Raw genomic sequence first — 19351 nt, 5'->3', positions numbered from 1 at the left:
AACTCGGGGAGGATCACGTCCTCGAGAAAGACCTCGAAGTAGATAGGCACCACGTAACGTGCAATAGGTAGAACGTCCATGCTAAATATCCGAAAAATAGTGGGATGAGCAGAAGCCCAGCAAGAGAAATAACTAAGTTCTACACCACAAGATCCGCCCACCACACGGTCATGAGATTCGTCCAAGGCAAAACAAGTATAATGCTCAATACTATCACTATTGAGACAACTACGAGAATAACTAAAGACTCCCGAACATATGGACCGAGTTGAACCATACAAGACCATCAATACAAGAACTAAGGCATGCATCATGAATACAAAATCACACAAACGCACACGAACTCACACGCCTGGTTTCTTAAACTTTCATGTGATCTTTTCCTCCCCCGACTCGCGGACACCGGTTCGCTGTCCTGTCCGCACGGGTCACTTACGGTTCTCTGTCCGAACTTCCATGGTTCGCTGTCCATGGGCATCTCACTCCAAGGCATCTCGGTTCGCTATCCGAGGCATCCAAGGTTCGCTGTCTTTGGGCATCCCGACTCCCCTGAGGCATCATCGGCTCGCTTTCTTTTCACACAATCCATGCGATTTATCTTGCGTTACATCACACGTACGAGCCCAATTCAACATGCATTCGTCAAACCGTGAGCTAGAAAATTGTGTCACCACACGATTTCACAAATTTCTGCATGCCTTTCACACCGTACCACATGAACACCCCACGGTTCACTCCAATTCAGCATGCATCGGGGACCCGGGGCTAGAAATCTAGCACCATCTCACAGCGACGACGTTTCTAGACTCAACCACAAGCCAAGCACATCCACACAATTCATGCATTACATCACATGGACAAATTCACCACAAGCCAAGCACTAAAATCCACCAAACATAGCACAATTTCCATGGTTTCTAGGACAAATCCGAGAGCTTCAAGACCGTTCCTCGCCTATATCTAGTTCCAATGAGCCGAGAAACAACAAAATGAACTTAGTTTCACATGCATGGACAATTCTTCAACCGAGCACCAAGAATACACCGAATCATAGCACAATTTCTACAATTCTAGGACAAGCCGAGAACCTATACCATTTCTCGCCTATATGTCAAGTTCCCATGAACCGAGAGACAACAAATATGGGTTTGGTTTTCACATGCATTGACAATTCTTAACATAGTTTCAACAACTAAGAAACTAGAGGGTTGCCATGCTTGATTTGGATAACCAAACTTAGCAAGAAGATCAAATAGCATTGAACTTAGCAATTTCACTTACTTGTTGGCTTGATTTGTATAACCAAACTTCAACCTGCTTGAATGCTTGATCTTGAGAGCTCTTGGTGAAGAGAATTGAGAGAAAAATGAAGTGCAATGGTGAGAGGGAGTGTTCGGCTGAGAGGAAGGAGAGAGAGAGAGAGTGATCCATGTTCAAGTCTTCATAAAGCCTTTTAGCTTAATCTTGCATGTCATTTGCCACTTGTGATAACCTTAAAGACACTTGGTTCTATCTTGCATGTGGCTTACCACTTGTGATAACCTTGAAGACATTTGGCTCAAACTTGCATGTAAGATTGAGGTGTCAAGATTAGTGGACACATGTCCATTTTCATGCAAATTGTCTTCTAATTCTTAAAATTAGAATAATTGAATTGCCAATAATGGCCCTAGATTTTCGGCCATAGTGGGGGATTAGGTGTCTAGTTCCATAGACCACATATGTGAACATTTCATTAATGTTGCATGGCTAGGATTAACATGCACAACGTATCTCTCGATTTACTAAAGTCGTGAAATCATTGGCGACAATTCTGAACGACAAGCTTGATTCGTATGATCACTAGATGGAAGATTGAAAGATCGCCCGATCTCAATATGTGACCTAGTATCACCATTTAGCAACTGGTGTCAACCGTCTCCAACCGTGTTTGTTCCAATATTGATTCACAAGCTCATTTCGTGTTGCTCATACCTCAGCATAAACTATTTCATTCAAACTCCATACTCAATAATGTTGAGCTTTATAGCCCAATTATTATTATCGGATAAGCAAAACTCAGGATGTCACATTTCCCCCTCCTCATGAGAAATTTTACTTTGCAAGTTGTGAGAGAGTATTATTCTCTCACTTGTGCGCCTTATTATTCATCACTCTTATTAAAGAAAATTATTATGTAGTAAATAAGGAGAAATAAATTCTTTGGTTGTTTTGTTACTTCTATTTTCCTCTTATTCTGACTATTTTTTTGGCCAAAACACTACTCTTGCAATTGATTAGGGTGCATTACGTTACATTATGAGTGAAATAAAAACTTCCCATTTCAGAAACTTTTATCTTAGAAATTTTCCTTTGGAACTATTCACTACTATAGTTACATATGTGATCTTTTCCTCTTTTTTTTCTTGGCAACCTGCGTGAAATATTTAAGGATGTCCTTTTTTAATTGAAAGAAAATTGTAAGAATATATAAGAAGTATATAGACTTTATAGCGAAGCAAATTGAAGTAGAGCAAAGCCTAGAATATTGCAAAACAAAGCCAAATCTTGAAAACAATGAGGATCAACAGGGCTAAGCACGCGTTCATTCCACAAGAACGGACCTCAAGCAAAAAAATTGGCAACCGATCACTGGATCTCTTATCTTTGTCAATGATTAGCATGCGTTGGAAATCCCTTCTCTAGTAACTATAATGTTGTCAATTGGTAGTGCACGCCTAGGTTCGGCTTCCTTCACACCATCGCTATACGGAAACAACCAAAACAGGTTATATGAACACAGATATAACATTTGAGAGAGCAAATCTTCATGATTCAAAGAGACGCCGAGCTTCTGCGATCACCATTGAAGATGGAGGCAGAGAACTTATACACGGACAAAGCACTGGGGCATCGAACACCCGAAAACATATTTATTAAACTTTCAAATCTAGATCGAGAGAGCAAAGCTCCCGGATTTAGGATTATGTCGAGAGAGTTCAAACTTTTAGATCTATAACTCGATCAGGAAAAGAGAGCTCTCGATGTAGATCGAGAGAGAAGAAAAAACAAGAAAAGAATAAATAAAAAACACACATAATCAACAAGAGAGAGGGAGGAGGAAGGTGAGACTAACTCAAACCCTACCCCTATGGCAGAAGGTTGAAGAAGACGATGGAGAGAGAAAGAGAGAGGGAAGCGGGAGAGACTTCAAATTACAAAATTTGATGAAATTTAGCTTCTCGGAATCTCTATTTCCTTTGTTTTAGCTTTAACAAAAGAGGAGCATCATTGTATTACGAGTAATGTGGTTTATCAAAGCATCCACTTTTTTTTGGGGAGTCTGTCCTACGCTAACTGTAACATCCACGATTCTGGCCATGAGAAATAGCTATGGAACTGGTGTGCCGATAGTGGGGGAAATCGGCCATGAACCAATCCAAGGATCGGTCATGGACCGATCAACCTGATCGGAAGGGTAACCAAGGGATCAACCACGGCCTGATCAAAGGATCGGTCCTGGAATGATTGAGGGATCAACAGTGAACCAACCTAATGACCACGCAAGTGACCCAAGCTATTCGGCCATGGTTCGGCTGCTAGACCATAAGGGTTGGTCGTGAGACGATCACATACCACAGAGGATCGATGGACGATCATGGATCAATCCCGCGCGGTCCTATTCCGATCGCGGGGTATTCCGCACGGTCATGTACCAACCGCAGAGGGCTATGGATCGATCCATGCAACCGTGTCAGTCACGAAATGATCGATCCCACACAACTACATGACAACCGAGAGTCGGCCACGGACCGAGTATACTTGGCCATGGACCAATCATGAACTGGCCATGGGTCACGGACCAGTCATGGATCAGTCACGGAATTGGTTTGGCGATCTTGCCGATTAGGCCATGTGCCAAGTTGTGAGCCAGGCCTTGTGTCAGGCCATGAGCCGGCCATATGCCCGGACTTGGACCCTGCCGTAAGGCCATGAGCTAGCACAAGCACCGACCATGTGCCTGACCAGCTCATGGACCCTACTGTTAGGCCGCAAACCAGGACAGGCACGGGCCATGCACCCAGTAAGCCCGGCCCTGCGCTCGGCCAGTGCCGGCCACGAAGCCCACGCAATGGGCCACCAACTTAGCCAATCTAGGCAAGTTTGGCCATGTCCCACCACATCCGATGGTGACTCAGCTACGAACCTCGATTTTATTGGCACGGTTGATCGTGGATGGACATAAGAAACTCATACCCGATCATGTTAGCGTTTCCATTGGCCTAATTCTCGTGTTTGCCACATTCTTGAAAATGGACATAATATAAGACTCTTGAACATTGGCTATTAATGCAAGGGATGAATCATCATCTTAGGTGGCCTTATGAATATTTGGTAATGATAGCCAAAGATTTGGCTTGGAGAGCAAGCTAGGCAAGAAACGTGTGACAAAATCCAAACCCCATCATGACCATATCTTGAGCATTTAATGAAGGTGTGAGTTGTCCACTTAAGTGGCAAGGTAAGATATGTTAATGATGGCAAAAAGATTTGGCTTGAAGAAGAAGCAAGTGATTAATGGCTTAGGTGGCCTTAGGAAGATTTAGTTATGATGGCCCAAGATTTGGCTTAGAGAGAAAGTTAGTGACTCATGACCAAGTGTACCAATTAGAAATGCACACATTGGCTTCATAATTTCCCTAAGAGCTTAGGCATGCCACACTATTCCATTAGGCATGTCACCTCTTCTTGTTAGGCTTGTTACTCATCCAATAGGCTAGCCAACTCATTCTAGTAGGCATGCCACTTCAAGGAAATCAATTGGACCATTTGGACAAGCAATGATGAAGTTGAGGCCTATAAATAGAAAGAGCACCTCTTTCAATTCCACACCTTGGGCTCACTACCTCATCTTCCTCTCCCGTGCGCGCCACCTCCTCCTTTTAGGCCATTTCTTGGCAAGCCCTCTCTAGTTCATTTCTAGGTAAATGAAACTACTAACTCTTAGCAAGGGCGATATGCTGTATTGTTGAATTTGGACGTGTGCTCACCCGTACTAAATCATGTGTATGATGTTCTTTTCTATGGTTTGCTTATGTGGCATGTTTGAATATGTTCACGCCCCGGGACAAGATCGAGGTTCGCTCAGCTTGGAATCATCGCTAAGGCAAGATAAACCAAGCCGCAAGGCCTTAGTCGGCATTGAGGCATGCCGGTTCCAAGTCTTGCTCGGTGTGGGGATCGGCGCTAGGCGTTCGGTTCAAGCCACGAACTAAGGATTGTTCTCGGCATACCATGTAGTGAGGGTCATGACACACACACAGACTCGTTTGAGCACGCCCACGGATATTGTGTATGTATTGGCTAAGAAAAAAAGATAAGAATCCAGCTTACATGAATGTTTGTTGTGTGGTCACATAAAGGAAATAGCCATCGCCAATGGATTTTGGTGACGTTGCCCAATAGATTCCGGATACCCAGCTTAAGGAAACCCCTAAAAGTATGGGAAGTCCCTAAGAGTATGGGTTGCCCGATGAATTCCGGATGCCCAGCCTAAGACTGGAAGCCCCTAAAAGTATGAGAAGAACCATGTGAGACGATTAATGAACCTTTGATGCATGTTGATGTGTGTTATTAAGTTTATTGATAAGCTGAAAGTAAATCGTGCCTTGACGGTAAGCCGAAATTGATCACATGCATATAGTCGAGGTACAGCAATAGTGTTGCTATTGATCTGCCATCGATACCGTGGTGCGAGTGATGTTCGCATGCTAGGTTCGACGATGAGACGTCTTCCTAACTCAGAATTAGTGATTTTACTTACTGAATCTCCGACTCACTCCATTGTCTTTCAGACTTGTAGGTATGGACGTCTCACCTCTTCTTCGTCATGGTATACCGATTTTGGAGTTACAGCCTTGCTAGAGGAGATAGGTATGCCTTGGCCTACGTCTTTGGATAGAATGATAATGTAAGCAAGAAGTGCTTGTAGAAAAAAAAAAGGCTTGTAAATGTACTGAAGCAATATGAAAGTAGTGTGTCCTGTATAGTGTTTTCCTGGCTGCTTGTTAGTTGTGTTGTCTAGGAGTTGGTTTGTACACGTTTCCGAATGTGCATGATTAACGAGATAAAAGAAACAGGACGGCGACGAGTTTGAGACGTCGTAATAATAACCCCCGACGGCCGCGGGGTCGTAACACTAACTCTCAACTCACTCTCAGACTTTTGCTCTACTTCTTTGCAAAACGTGGAAGTTAAAACCCACATTTGAAACTAAACGTCCCCACATCTAAACCTCCGAGAAAGTGAGGAATCGAACTTCTCACCTCTCCTTCCCAGGTGGAAAGGGGGAAGGGTGGCTACTGGGGAGCATCCACTTTATTGACCTTCAATTGTTAAACTTTTATTTATTTGCTTAATATTAATATCTGACTAAACTATGGGAGGTTCCCTCTTTTTTGGGCTTTCTTGATATATAGATAACATACGAGTTGATAAAGTTGACAAGGCGCGAGCACTTGCATTGATCCCTTGGTGCCCGATCTTTGAATTTTTTTTTTTTTCACAAAGTTGAGGTTACTAGAATGATGATATTTATTTGGCACGATTGATAATATTTACAAGAAAGATCAAATAGAGAACAATAAAGTTCAGGGCCACTCCATCTAAATGTTGGTTTGTAATGGTTGCTTAAAATTTCTTGTCGTTAAATCAAGTTCATCAACTAGAATATATATACAGCTTTAACGGTAAAAGAAATTATGCCGTAGCAGCGGCCGATGCAAGCCGCACACTCCCATAATCCGTCTTCTCCATGCGTGTTCAAAAGTACTGCATCGTATGATCAAACAGAAATATCCAAATGCACACGTAATTTTTTTTTCAATCATAATGCGATACCCATCATTGCAACAACTAAGAACATCAATTTTGGAATATGTAAGTGGTCAAATCATATAACCGAAAGAAATTAAGCGAAAAAAAAAATGGACATTCATACCTCGTCGCCAAACATTTCCCGAAAGCATGAGTGCAACCACACCATCTCTTATAATTTTGGTTCAGAGGTCAGATCACGCTTACTCACTTCGTTCACCACTTTGAGAATGAGAAGAATGTCAGCTCTTGATCACGATTTAGGAACTCAGGTCTGTTTCATTCTTTGCTTTGGCTTACATGAGCAAGAACCCGCAGTAACTCCTCAACGCTGTTCATATGGTTGCTCGTGAGAAGTCCGTAGAACTTACGCAAAAGAAAAGGAGAAATGTACTCATTTTTTCACTAAGGAGAAAAGTACTTGAAGCCCTCGAATAAGTGCAGCCAAATTGCTTCTAGGCTCATGCACCACCTGAAAGAAGACCTTCCTATATTGATCTTAAGGATCCTATCCCCAAATCCAACCCAGACTAAACTGGAACCTTCCCAAGGCTGCAATTCGCCAGGAAGCGTGATGACCTATTCCAATATGGCCAGCACGATGTAGTCAGTACTATTATTTAAGTTTTGATCTTGTACAACATCCATATAATTCATGTCAAAGGGCCACATACTTAGATTCGACATGAGTTCGTAACTTATCGTCAAAGATCAACAGAATATAGCCGACTCTTGACGATTTGATGCAGGTGTAATATATTCAGTCCAGTCGAAATGTCTTCATCCAGTGACTTTTATCTCGTGAAATAAGCAAACACAGAATAACACAAATATGTATGAAGAAACTCACTTAACTAAGAGCCAACCTTGAGAAGCTTTTTCCTATAATATGGGAACTACCTGTTGGATCAAAAGGTCATAAGGACTGAGTTAATTGAAATGAGTAGTGTACTCTGTAACTATGAATTCTTCCGGAGATATATACACAAAGTTGCCCCTTATTCTGGCTTAAAATGACTGGAAAATTAGGTGTACAAAGCCTCAGTGAAATCTTTCAAGAGACGGTCATCTTGTCGCCCCCCAAAGGCTGGTCACCCTCCTACCAGTACCCGGCTTTGCTTTGTAAGCAGTGAGTGGCTAAGTCCACTTTAAAATCGACAGCATGTATTCAGCTCTAAAGATCCTTCATATCCATCTAATCCAATGCTTAACCATAATGGGATCTGCTTTCCCATCATAAGTGGATAGGTTAACCTTTCTAAAATCGGGCAAAGATGCATTAGCTGTCAATCTCTGAATGGGCAACTCTACTACTTAATTCTTTACAACGATCCGATAAGCTGGTCGAGCGCATCCCTTGCCTCCTGCGACTCAGGAATTAGATCATGATGATCCTCTCATCTCCTTGTCAAAGCCACACCTCAAAAATCTAGACACATCTCTAGTGTTAGAGGTAATGACCCATTTGCCATTATTAAATTTACAAAGCAAAGCAAGTATCTCTAAGTCAAAAGCCATGATCATTGGATCCAAAATGAAACTTACACCTTGGTATCTAACAAAGAATGACGCCTTCAAAAATAACACACAACCTCACAATGTCCCATAATGTAAATCAAAAAGGGTCATAAACTCTTATACCAAAAAATATCACACTCCATCTCCACAGTAGGTCTATGGAATGACATAGCGGTCTGCCTACCCAATGAACACAGCCTCACACATAATTAACATAAACCTGTTCTCAAAATGTATATACGACAAGCTGATTACAAAAGACGGAAATCTAAAGTCCACTAAAAAGAATATATACATTTTATCAACTAAAAAAGAAAACTCAAATATCAAACTGCACATTTTTGGTGACTAACCACACTAAACTCAACATAAGTAATTGTACAAACATATGTACAACTATCTCAAAAAGTACCAAAATCAACTACCGAAAAGTCTCCCGCTAACATGACTCTCATCCTACTTGTCGGTAATTATAAAAATCTGAATAAGAATTGAAATAATTTGTATGAGCAAACCACCACCTGTTGAGTAGTCTTTTCTGAGCAGATCAAGCACTACAATGCACATTTATAAATAGTGCCAGAAATATATCTATCCAAATCTAGTAATAATATACTTACAAGATCAAACAGGAGTTATATCACTTCAACATAGCTTTATACATATCAGAAATAACTATTCAATCAACAACATCAAAGCAAACATCAATGGTCCAGTTCATTAATCATTCTAGTGCTCAATATCAAACTATGACCTCGCTTAAAGCCTCGTCACAAAGCCTACCAAGATCCCCATTGGCATAGGTCTCCACCTATATTAGCCAGTGGCTCAGCCCAAACAGGACGTCCTGAGAATAGCATGCATACTCACAATTCCTCAATGGGTTTAGATAATAGCACCAATGAGCACAAAACGGTCAACTCATCCTCCAATCATAACCAATTCAAAAACCATTTCATAAATCAGGCGCACAAAATAATACATATTAATCGTTCACTATTCACTCCATAAAGTAGAATGCATTTTATATTCTCAAACCATTCTAGAACATGTATTTGCAGCCTAGACTCTCGAATCTTTTGCTTCATATAAACTATTTCAAGAAATGCTTCACTATGTCATTTCAAATCACCAAAAGGGTTGTAAATGTCCAATCCAGCTTCATGCAACAAACATACGCTGGACATCACTCTTTCTTTCTAATAAACATCATTCTACGATGCCTCTTTCAAAGCTTACAACATATTTATTACCTATAGTTTTTAAAACATGAGTTTCCAAATCATAAAGAGATAAGCACCACTTACATGACAATCCCTAAAGCTACCTCAACCAAAAATCCAATCAAGTGAGAAATAATTATCAAATCAAGTAGAAAACAACCTTAATGACTTGATTAAATTAAGCTTATTTAATAACAACACGATTATGACGCGCCTTCCAAAACTCGCTGAAAACGGAGCAAGTCTGGTGAGTGACAGTTTGCACACCGAGACCAAAATGGCTAGATCAAAATATAACAACATCCGTTTCAAGTGGGTGCGGGGTCATTGGAAAGCTAACTTGGTATAATGAAAAAGAGACCTCACCTCCGACTCAAATACGGACAGAGGGGAGTGAAAACTAGCGCCAAAGTCTGATTCCAATAGAGCAAAACATACTTCAAAATTGCACTCTGATCAAACCGTAATCGCAAATCAACTTCTTTAAAATCTAGAGATCCACGACACCCTAAAGTTTCTTTACAACATGATTTCATAGCTCAGAATCGCAACTAACTTGCAAAATTCCAGCATTAATAGCTCCTCTTGATTGAGTATGACAAAGTTTCAAATTCTTACCAAGTGCTTCAAAATGGCGTAAATTTGACACTTGAAGATCGTCCTAGCACCTCTGAATTCCCTGACTCCTCTCTTTCTCTCTCTGTTTCACGGTTCTTCCCCCTTCATCTTTTTCTGTTTTTTGCCGACCCCTCTCTCTGTGTTCCTTTTTATTTTCTTAGACCAGCTGTGACAACAAATAGATGGGTTAGGGATGCAAGCTTCAAGGGTTTAAGTAGGGCATTGGGCTTGGGTATCTGAGGCCTGTCTTTTCTTTTCTTTTTGTTTAAAACAGGCCCATTTGTTACATCCCTCACAAAAGTACCTTTGAGTGAATAGATACAGCAGAATATTTAGAAAACCTCAGTGTATATTGGAAATGATGAAGTTGTGAGTCCTCTGCAACAAATTGAAACACCCAATGTTACTGACCTGCAAGATCTTCAGAAGCACAGTACTCAACATAAGGGAAAAATTACGAACTTCCTTTTTCAGCCACTTACATAAAAAGTGTTTTGTTGGTGTTATTCCCTTCCATTGCAAGTGCTGGAGTGGGTAAATGTATCAGTAAATGCATCTCATTCTTGCCATCCTCAAAGAGTAACTCACAAAAAAATGATGCCTTCAATCTCTTATGTCAACTTCCCCTCACCCACTCTTCCCATACATCCTTTGTTAAAACATAGTTCCTGGAATTCTGTTAGACTGCCACAGAAATATATGCAGTTCAGATGCCTCTAGCATCTATCTCAGCCGTCATATGTCTTGACATGCTTCATGCAAAATTTCAGACACTACTGACATATGCTTACATGTAGAAATTTCATATATAATTAAGATCGAAATAGTCAGGAAGAAAGCTTACCGTCTCAGAAGAACTTTAGGATTATAAGGAAACAAATTTTTCTGATGGAGATTTTCCACTGAATATTTTAAGGACAGCAAACATAGTTTAGCTTTGTCGAATGGCTTTCCTCTAGTTCCTTGGAGTTTATGCCCATGTCTGAAGTTTCCAGTGCTATACGGCTCCAGACGAAAGTTTACCTTCTGGCGGAAAATTTTTCTTTCCGTAATTGACGACCATTTCTTTGCACTCCACACATATGAAAATTGTAAAAATGCTTCCCATGATTCAGAGATCAGTCGCAGGCACCTTCAAAGAAAAAGAAATACAAAGAGAACAGAGTCAAGCAAGGCTAAAGGAGAAAATGGATACCCATGGTTCAAACATACCTGGATTTCCTATTTTAGCAACACAAGAGAAATGGAAAACTGAAAACTATTTCCAAGAAAGTGCATACCGTAGAAGATATTCTGCACAACTGATTCCCATGTCCTTAGATATGAGGTAATCAAGAAGCACCTGATGATCATATTTTATCTGCAGATGCAAAAGTCAAAAAGTTTAGGGCTTACAATGATACAAAACAAAAAACATGAAAAGGGTTTTGGTCGAGGAGAATCTACGAAACATACCTCTGCAAGAAATGAATGGAATAAGTTTAAAGGGTTAAAAAGGTTTGAAAGGTGAATAAGAATATTTTCCTGTGAGTCTGGGATTCTCCCTTTTACTTCATCAAACCTGCAAGCAGCCCGAGAAGTTATAAAAAGAATCACATAATTCACTGATCTAATAAGAATATAGAAGTAGCAAATTTTAGAATATTTCAGCTCACTTTTCAGATCCAGGTATCGGAATGCTAAGCACTTCTAAGAGCACTTTGAATAACAGGTCATCCTAATGTTAAATAGAGAACAAGTCAGTGCCCTCCTTCAAATCATTTCCACAGAACATTGATAGCTAACAAACTAAGCCTTAATCCAATCTCACTGAATACAAAATTATTACAATGCCATGTAATTAGAGTGTAATATAAGCATAAGGAATAAAAGAACAGCAACATAGAAAGAAATAATTAATGCCTCAACGGATGGTACTTTAATTTAAAGAAATACATAGAGCTTTGTCATGGTTAAATACTTCATTACCCCCACATGAGTTCACCCTCTGTTTGCAAGTATTCAACATTCTAATTTCAAATATGCAACTCTAAACTGCCAACTGGTAACAACCAAATTAGCACCACATTAGGTTATAGAAGATGAAAAACATTTTGAAGCATAATACACTATAAGCTTGTAGAAACTACAGAGCAAATAATCAGATCAGCAAAGACATGGACAATATCTTCTGTACTGACACCTCCTTACCTCACCCTTTTTTCCCACTTCCTTTTTCATTTCTAATTTTGGTAAGAGCGACTCCTCAATCTTAAGCGTGCATTTCTTCTCCATGAAAATTTTCCCTCTCTGTTCTCTCAATTCATTAGTGAAAATTATCATGAAGATTAAAGCCTCTAAAGGCGTGTAATTAAGCAATATACTGCAACAGTTTACTGTGTTTTTTCATTATCATCTCACCAAAGTATCTTTGCTCATATTTGTACAGCTCCGTCACCCAAATAACAGTACACGTATAGTAGACGTAAGCCTCGCTCCAAAGAAGAAGCTTGATCTTATTTTAACATTTAGACCACACTCAGAAACAGCCACTCTATAGTACAGGAAAAAAAATTTCTACCTTTGGTCCTTAAAGCAGAAATGCCAGACCTTAAAGCAGAAATGCCAGAAAACACCCTACCCTTCCCCAAATGCTCCTGTCACCTAAATGGTACATGTATAGTAGACATGAACCTTGCTCTAAAGAGTAAGCTTGCTCAAATTTTAACATTTCAACACTTTTGGAAACAGCAACTCTATAATGCGGGCAAAAGAATTCTACCTTGGTTCCTTAAGAGTGGCAATGCCAAGAAAACACCCTACCCTTCCCCAAACTCACAACTTGCCACCCTTGATTTCTTGCTAATGTATTATCTTGCTCTGTAGGGATCGAAAAGGGAAAAAGGGGAAAAGGGAAAGCATGACAAGTGTAATTGCTAAATCTCCAGAAGAAGCAACCCTCATGAAACTTTTAACATTAAAAAACGCAATCCTCATAGAACTTTCAACTGCAAGAATCAAGAAATGCAAACCTCCTGGGCATATAGCTGAATGAAGGATGAACCAAAATGCATGCACTTCTCCATGTATAATTCACTGTCACCATGGGTATCGTGCTGAAGATTCTGACTGAGCCACTTATAAAGCTCTCCTAAAACTTTCTTATGACTGCAATATTCTGGATGTGAACTTAAACATGGTTTTGCAGATAGGCATTCGCATTGCTGGTCACCCTCCTCTTCATTGAAAATCAAACTCAAAGAACACTTGATGAAAAGGTAGATAGCCTGCCTCTTTAAGTGGTATAGATTAGTACCTTGAATGTTCTCCTCAAACATGCTTCCTGAAAAGGGAGAGCCTTCTAAACTATCTTCTCTGACAGGCTCAAGCATACTTATTTGTTCTGACATAAGATCTTGAAAGTATTTATGCAGAAGCCGCAACCATAGGAAGAGAACAGAGCTCTCCAGGCCCTGGCCACTGAGCCTAGTCATCAGCATCTGCAATTACTAATATCTGAGCACAAAGAATGTTCCCAAATAACAAGTTGAATTGACACAACAGTAAAGGAAACTTAGATGGATCATACCAACAGCTTATGTCTGAAGTATAAAGAGATGCGAGCATCATCATGTTCTTCTTCCTTGCCAAGACAACATAGGAACAAACTGGGAACAAGTTTGGCAATGGAGAAAAGAAGTTGATGCCCATTCACAGAACCACCTTGAACCTTTTTATGATCGACTTGCTCCACCACTGAACTCAGTAACTGAGTAAAATATCCAAGAAATATGAACTTCGGCATTTGCAGACCCAGGTGAGCACACTTTTGACCCACATTAGCATCATCCAATAGATTCCAAGGTATATGTGAAATAAAGGAATTCAGAGAATTTAAGTACGAATCAACTAGCTGATCCTCAAAATCTTGCTTCAAATATTTCCAAATGCAGCGCAAGACCCGAAAAATTCCAGCCACAGTGGACCAGTTGGCCTTTTGCAGCTTCGATTTGATGGCGCGACTACAACTTTCTGAAACACCATATAAGTCTTCATGTACCCTTGTTCTGGTAACGGAAGAACACGGGTGAATGTTTCCTATTGACAATTCAGCATAAACAAACAACAAATGCACAAAGGGGCCCCATCCTTTTCCCTGCAGATAAAGAAGAGCTAATGCTAAGAGCCCTTAGAACAATAAAGCTGGCACACTTAACTGATCTAACTTTGACGGTAACAAACAAGAACCTACATAGGCAGACAGAAGCTCGGAAATTGCCGAAAGGACATTGCTCGTCAAATGCTGAACATGTTGACTGTGAACCATTAGAAAACACATCTGCGATGAGAACGCAGAGGAAACCAGTCAAACAAAGTATAGCAGACCTATAAAAATGTATGCCAGGTATCAGTAGCAAGAGACAGAAATCCAAAGAGGGCAGCATGGCTAAAACAATACATAAGCCTTACGATATCCTGCACCGGCAGTGCTTTAGACCAAACGAGATCACATGTTACATTTTGGTTCCTCAAAAGGACTAGTATTTGTTGATTGCTTAAGAAAACCTTCGTCCGCTAACATCTGGAACCAGATTAAATTTCAATATGTTATATAAATAAAGGCCGTGTTTTTCGCTTTATCATGCCATTTCCATCACATTTATGAGTTACGACAGAAATAGAGATTAAACAGACTACAAGAATAGCGGGAATTAAATGAACATCCATCAGTTTCATTCCAAAGGAAATTTTGCACTCATTACAATAGAACAACTTACCAAATCACCAACAATCTTGGCCAAAAAGATTCGTTCCTCGGAGTTGAGAGCAAATTCACCTGAATCCGCACTCTGCGAAACCGGGTTTTCCTCCGCGTCCTGTAAAGTGACAAGGACAGCAATCGGGTCACCAAACTATCCACAAACGCACACACAACACAGAGACAGAGACAGAGGCAGAGACAGAAACCGACGCTATCAGAGGACCCATCGGTCTCTTCACTGGTCCAGAGCCGAATTTCTCTGAAAACCTAAAACGACAAACCCAATCAGCACTCGCCGTAACCTTGTAACCATGTCCGCGCACGTTGACAAAGTCGAACCGGCCTTTATGCGAACACAAAACGCGAACAGGGAAGCGAAACACGCACCTTGGAGAGAGCGATCAACAGGTTCTTCTCCTCCTCTTTGCTCACGGAGCCAACTTCGATTACCTGCACAGAGGACAACCGCGCGCGCGCGCGCATGCATCGAAATTCTTGACATCGCGAGACCAATCGACGGCGACGAGAGGATGTCGGGCCGACGCGTCGAAGTGGAAGGGAAGTCGGGGTGAATCGAGTGACGAGAGACTCACGGCGCACGGTCGGAGATGGAGGTCGATCAGGCCGGAGATGTGAGAGAGCCGAGAGCCGCCGGACATTTCGCCGGCCGCCGGGGAACGGAGGCCTCTTTGAAGCCGCGACGGCGAGGATAGCTAAGCCTCCAACGTATCTCCCGAAGTTGAACTTGGGGTGAAGACCTCCCCGAACGTTTTGTTCCGTCGGCTCCTCCTCTTCTCTCCTCCCGCTTTCTTCTCTTTCGTTTTTCTCTGTCCCTATTCTTTTTCCTATTTCATGTAAATTATTTATACGAATGATATACTTTTTAATAAATAACGTTAATATCACAAAAAACCTCAAACCGGTACATCTGTAATAAACTTACCTAAAACTAATTTTTTGACCTTAAAAAATCCTCAAACAGGTACACCCGTGATAATCTCACCCTCCGTTAATTTCCCGTTAAATTTTACAGTCAAATTGATAAGTTAGATGACACGTGACAATTGACGGGTGTGTCAGTTTAGAGTTTTACCCTCTGTTTGTCACAAATTTACCAGTTTGTAATTTTTTGTGGTATTAATCCATTGTCACAGATGTACCAGTTTAGGATTTTTTATAGTTAAAAAATTAGTTTTTGGTATTTTTGTCACAGGTGTACTAATTTGAGATTTTTTGTTGTCAAAAAATGAATTTGGGATAAATTTACCACATACGTACCTGTTTGGAGATTTTCGTGGTATAAACCCTAATAAATAATATATGACCAAAAAAATAATATACATTGTTAAATTTTTCACATTAATTATGGATCGTTTTGATTAAAATAATTCATATTTCATAATTGTTAAAAGAATCACAATCTCATGAACTTAATTCTACTTATTTATGTTATTGTATTCGTATTATTCACTTAGTACCACAAATTTTTATTCTACTTTAATTTTAAATTAAGTAGGTAATAAATTATTATATTTTATATGGTATAATAATCTTAATTTTAGCATATTGCTTGTATTAGCAAATATATAATTTTAAATAAATAAACGTGAGGGATCGACAGGATGGGGCAAGATTAATAGCGACCTCGCCAATTGCCACGTGAGGCATTTTCCACGGGGAAAGTTTGCCGTTGATCGAGGTGGTGTACCGCGGGGTGTGGATTCCTTGTGCCCCATGTCAATCTTTAATCAGGAAATACAACTGCATGGATGCCGATTCCACAATCTAAAATAAAATAGCGCTTGTGAATGACTCATGCTAATAGCATTAAATGCCCCTAAAATTTAAAGGGTCCAAAATAATCCTAGCTAAGCCCTCGTTAATGGTAAGATTGATAAAAGATAAAAAAAAAATGTACGTTCAATATAAATTAACGGGAGAAGAATAGCAGAAGTACCAAAAGTTATATACGGCGCTCACTTTAGTGCCAAAAGTTTCTGCCGGCTCACTTAAGTGCTAAATCGGAGGAAAAACGATCACTTAAGTGCCAACGGCAAGATATTCCGACCAAAATTAATACTTGGCTTTTTAATTAAATCTTGTAAATGACCTGCCAATTTTTTTAAAAAATAAAGTCCACGTGGACTTCAAAAATGACGTCGCATTACCTACGTGGTTTGGACGTCCAATGTGACGTCGTTTCCCCCTGGTTAATTAAACGACGTCGCACGATGAAGGATGAAAATAGGGCTCGTCTGGTCGCTCGTCTAGTCATCGTTCAAGCAAAGGAAGTTCTCGTTGTAGTCACTTGATCGGTCGCCGTCGTTGCTGTGCTCCTTCGCGCGTCGTCACTTGCTCCATCGCCGTCGTCGTTGGCCGCCGCTCGCGTGTCGTCTTTTACCCTCAGTCATTTAGGTTTGTCATATTCTCTCCATGGCTCAATTGGATGGAAAAATTAGGGCTCCGAGAGCACAATTAAGGCTCGGGGGGAGGGATAAATTAGGCATGACAGTAGTAGAGAAGGAATTGTGAAATAGTGATTGTGGGGACCTCAAGTTCTCATTGTAGGGACACCGGTGCTAACTATGTTGTTTCGTTTCCACGAAACGACAACAACTGAAGTTATTTTATTTCGACAATGGCAATTTGTTTAATCATTTAGTTGCGGTTATGGGATCCTCCATATGAACTTATTGGCTTCTGTGCGTTGTGGTTTCGAAAGCTAATTATTTTGTTTTCTTTCAGTTCAGCATGGACATGGGGGACAATGTTGTCACCATCATTATTTGCTATGGTGGGGAATTTGTCATTGGCACCGAGGAATAGGAATATGCCGGTAGAAATGAAGGTACCATCTTTTTTTATGTAAGGAGGCCATCATATATTGAATTCAAGAGGGACATAGTGCATTATTTACGATGCAAAGTACATAAATTGCATTATTGTGTTCCTCGGAAAAGATTGAAGGACGGCTTGAGATTCTTCCGTGATGATAATGGTGTTAAGGACATTATTTACCATTATCTTCGTGACGAGGAAGCTAAAGTCTATGTTGAGTATTACAGTGACAGTGAAGATGATGAAGATGATGAGAGCAACAAAATAGGAGAAGTTGGAGAATGTACTCAGGTTAGGGACGAAGGGCAACAGCTGAGGCTGGAGACGAAGGCAAGTTATATAGAGAGAGTTGAGCAAACTGGGAGATGTCCCCAAGCTTCTAGTGAAGACATACATGATGAAGAATTGATCGGATTAAATTGGGAAGTTGCGCAATCTAATAAATCGGATGATGAAGTTTTGGTAAATATAAATTTCCTAAGTGATGAGGATGACGATGAAGAACTTACACAGTCGAGGCAAAAGCAGAGAGACTTTGTGAGAAATAAATTTGCATCATTTAGAGAATCGCATGAACCACAACCAGTAAATAGGAACGAAGAAGCTCTAGTTGATGGTAATCAGACTGAATATGAACAGAGTGGTGGTGAAGATGAGAGTGGTAGCTCCGAGAATAAGCTTGAAGATGATGAAGTACCTGTCCGTAGAAGGAAAAGTAAGTATCCTTCCTATGATTCGACTGCTGTATATTCTGTTTTGTCCGTAGGAATGAAATTTGACAATGCGAAACTGTTTAAAGAAACTATTGTCAAGAACTCCATTACTGAACAAAGAAGTGTCGAATTTATTAGAAATACGAAAGAATTTATGAGAGCTAAGTGTTCGCAATCAAATTGTTCATGGAAGATCTATTGTGTACTGAATAGGAAAAGCGGGTCATTCTAGATTAGGTTATTGTAAGAGGAACATAATTGTTCCATTATATTTGACAATAAAATAGTAACAAGTGTATGATTGTCGAAGTACTTCTTCAATACTATCAAGGCGATGCCACAGATTAAGAGTCCTCAGTTGAAGCAATTGGTGAAGGAGCAAGGAAGGGTTAATGTATCAAGGAATCAGTGCAAAAGAGCCAAACAGAAAGTGATGAGTACACTGATGGGTCGGTACAAGGAAGAATATGGCCAAGTTTGGGATTATGCTTGCGAATGTATGCTTCAAAACCCACCCAGCAGAGTATATGTAGTGGTTATTGAGAGGCCATTGCCTAACTGTGGGACTAAGTTCGATAGGTTTTATATTTGCTTTGATGCATGCAAATGGAAAATTTTGGCTGGTTGTAGAAAAGTTGTAGGATTGGATGGATGTTTCTTGAAGGGTTTATGCAAGGGAGAGTTGTTTGCTGCCGTTGGGAGAGATGCCAATAATCAAATATTTTCAATAGCTTGGGTTGTTGTCAAGGTAGAGAGCAAGGACACTTGGTCCTAGTTTCTAAAAAATATAATGGCTGACATCGAGATAACCAATGGGAAAGGTTGGACATTCATGAGCGACCAAC

The 19351-nt window shown here is 40.3% G+C and overlaps 1 protein-coding gene across 6 annotated transcripts; it reads right to left on the bottom strand.

Annotated features, from left to right (window-relative positions):
- Positions 1 to 6642: 6642 nt before the first annotated feature.
- Positions 6643 to 15766, bottom strand: LOC115686581 (uncharacterized). 6 transcript variants are annotated; one of them, XM_056313788.1, is made up of 16 exons: positions 15549 to 15766; positions 15343 to 15405; positions 15166 to 15222; positions 14972 to 15070; positions 14446 to 14532; positions 13783 to 14349; positions 13226 to 13693; positions 11870 to 11931; positions 11670 to 11775; positions 11495 to 11574; positions 11059 to 11346; positions 10697 to 10898; positions 10519 to 10592; positions 10215 to 10380; positions 7277 to 7434; positions 6643 to 7186 (listed from the first exon to the last, which is right to left on the bottom strand). In XM_056313788.1, exons 1-12 carry the CDS (start codon positions 15612 to 15614, stop codon positions 10826 to 10828), a joined length of 2016 nt encoding a protein of 671 aa, XP_056169763.1. In that variant the 5' UTR covers positions 15615 to 15766; the 3' UTR covers positions 6643 to 7186; positions 7277 to 7434; positions 10215 to 10380; positions 10519 to 10592; positions 10697 to 10825. The 6 variants fall into 6 exon arrangements, with proteins under 6 accessions (XP_056169763.1, XP_056169764.1, XP_056169762.1 ...); XM_056313789.1 differs by lacking the exon at positions 7277 to 7434; XM_056313787.1 differs by lacking the exons at positions 6643 to 7186; positions 7277 to 7434 and adding an exon at positions 8940 to 9220.
- Positions 15767 to 19351: the final 3585 nt, after the last annotated feature.

This window comes from Syzygium oleosum, unplaced genomic scaffold (genome assembly GCF_021117445.2).
Source record: "Syzygium oleosum isolate NSW1041296 unplaced genomic scaffold, Sole_v2.1 Sole_v2.08, whole genome shotgun sequence".
NCBI lineage: Eukaryota > Viridiplantae > Streptophyta > Magnoliopsida > Myrtales > Myrtaceae > Syzygium > Syzygium oleosum.
This window is presented reverse-complemented; position numbering and strand designations above follow the sequence as displayed.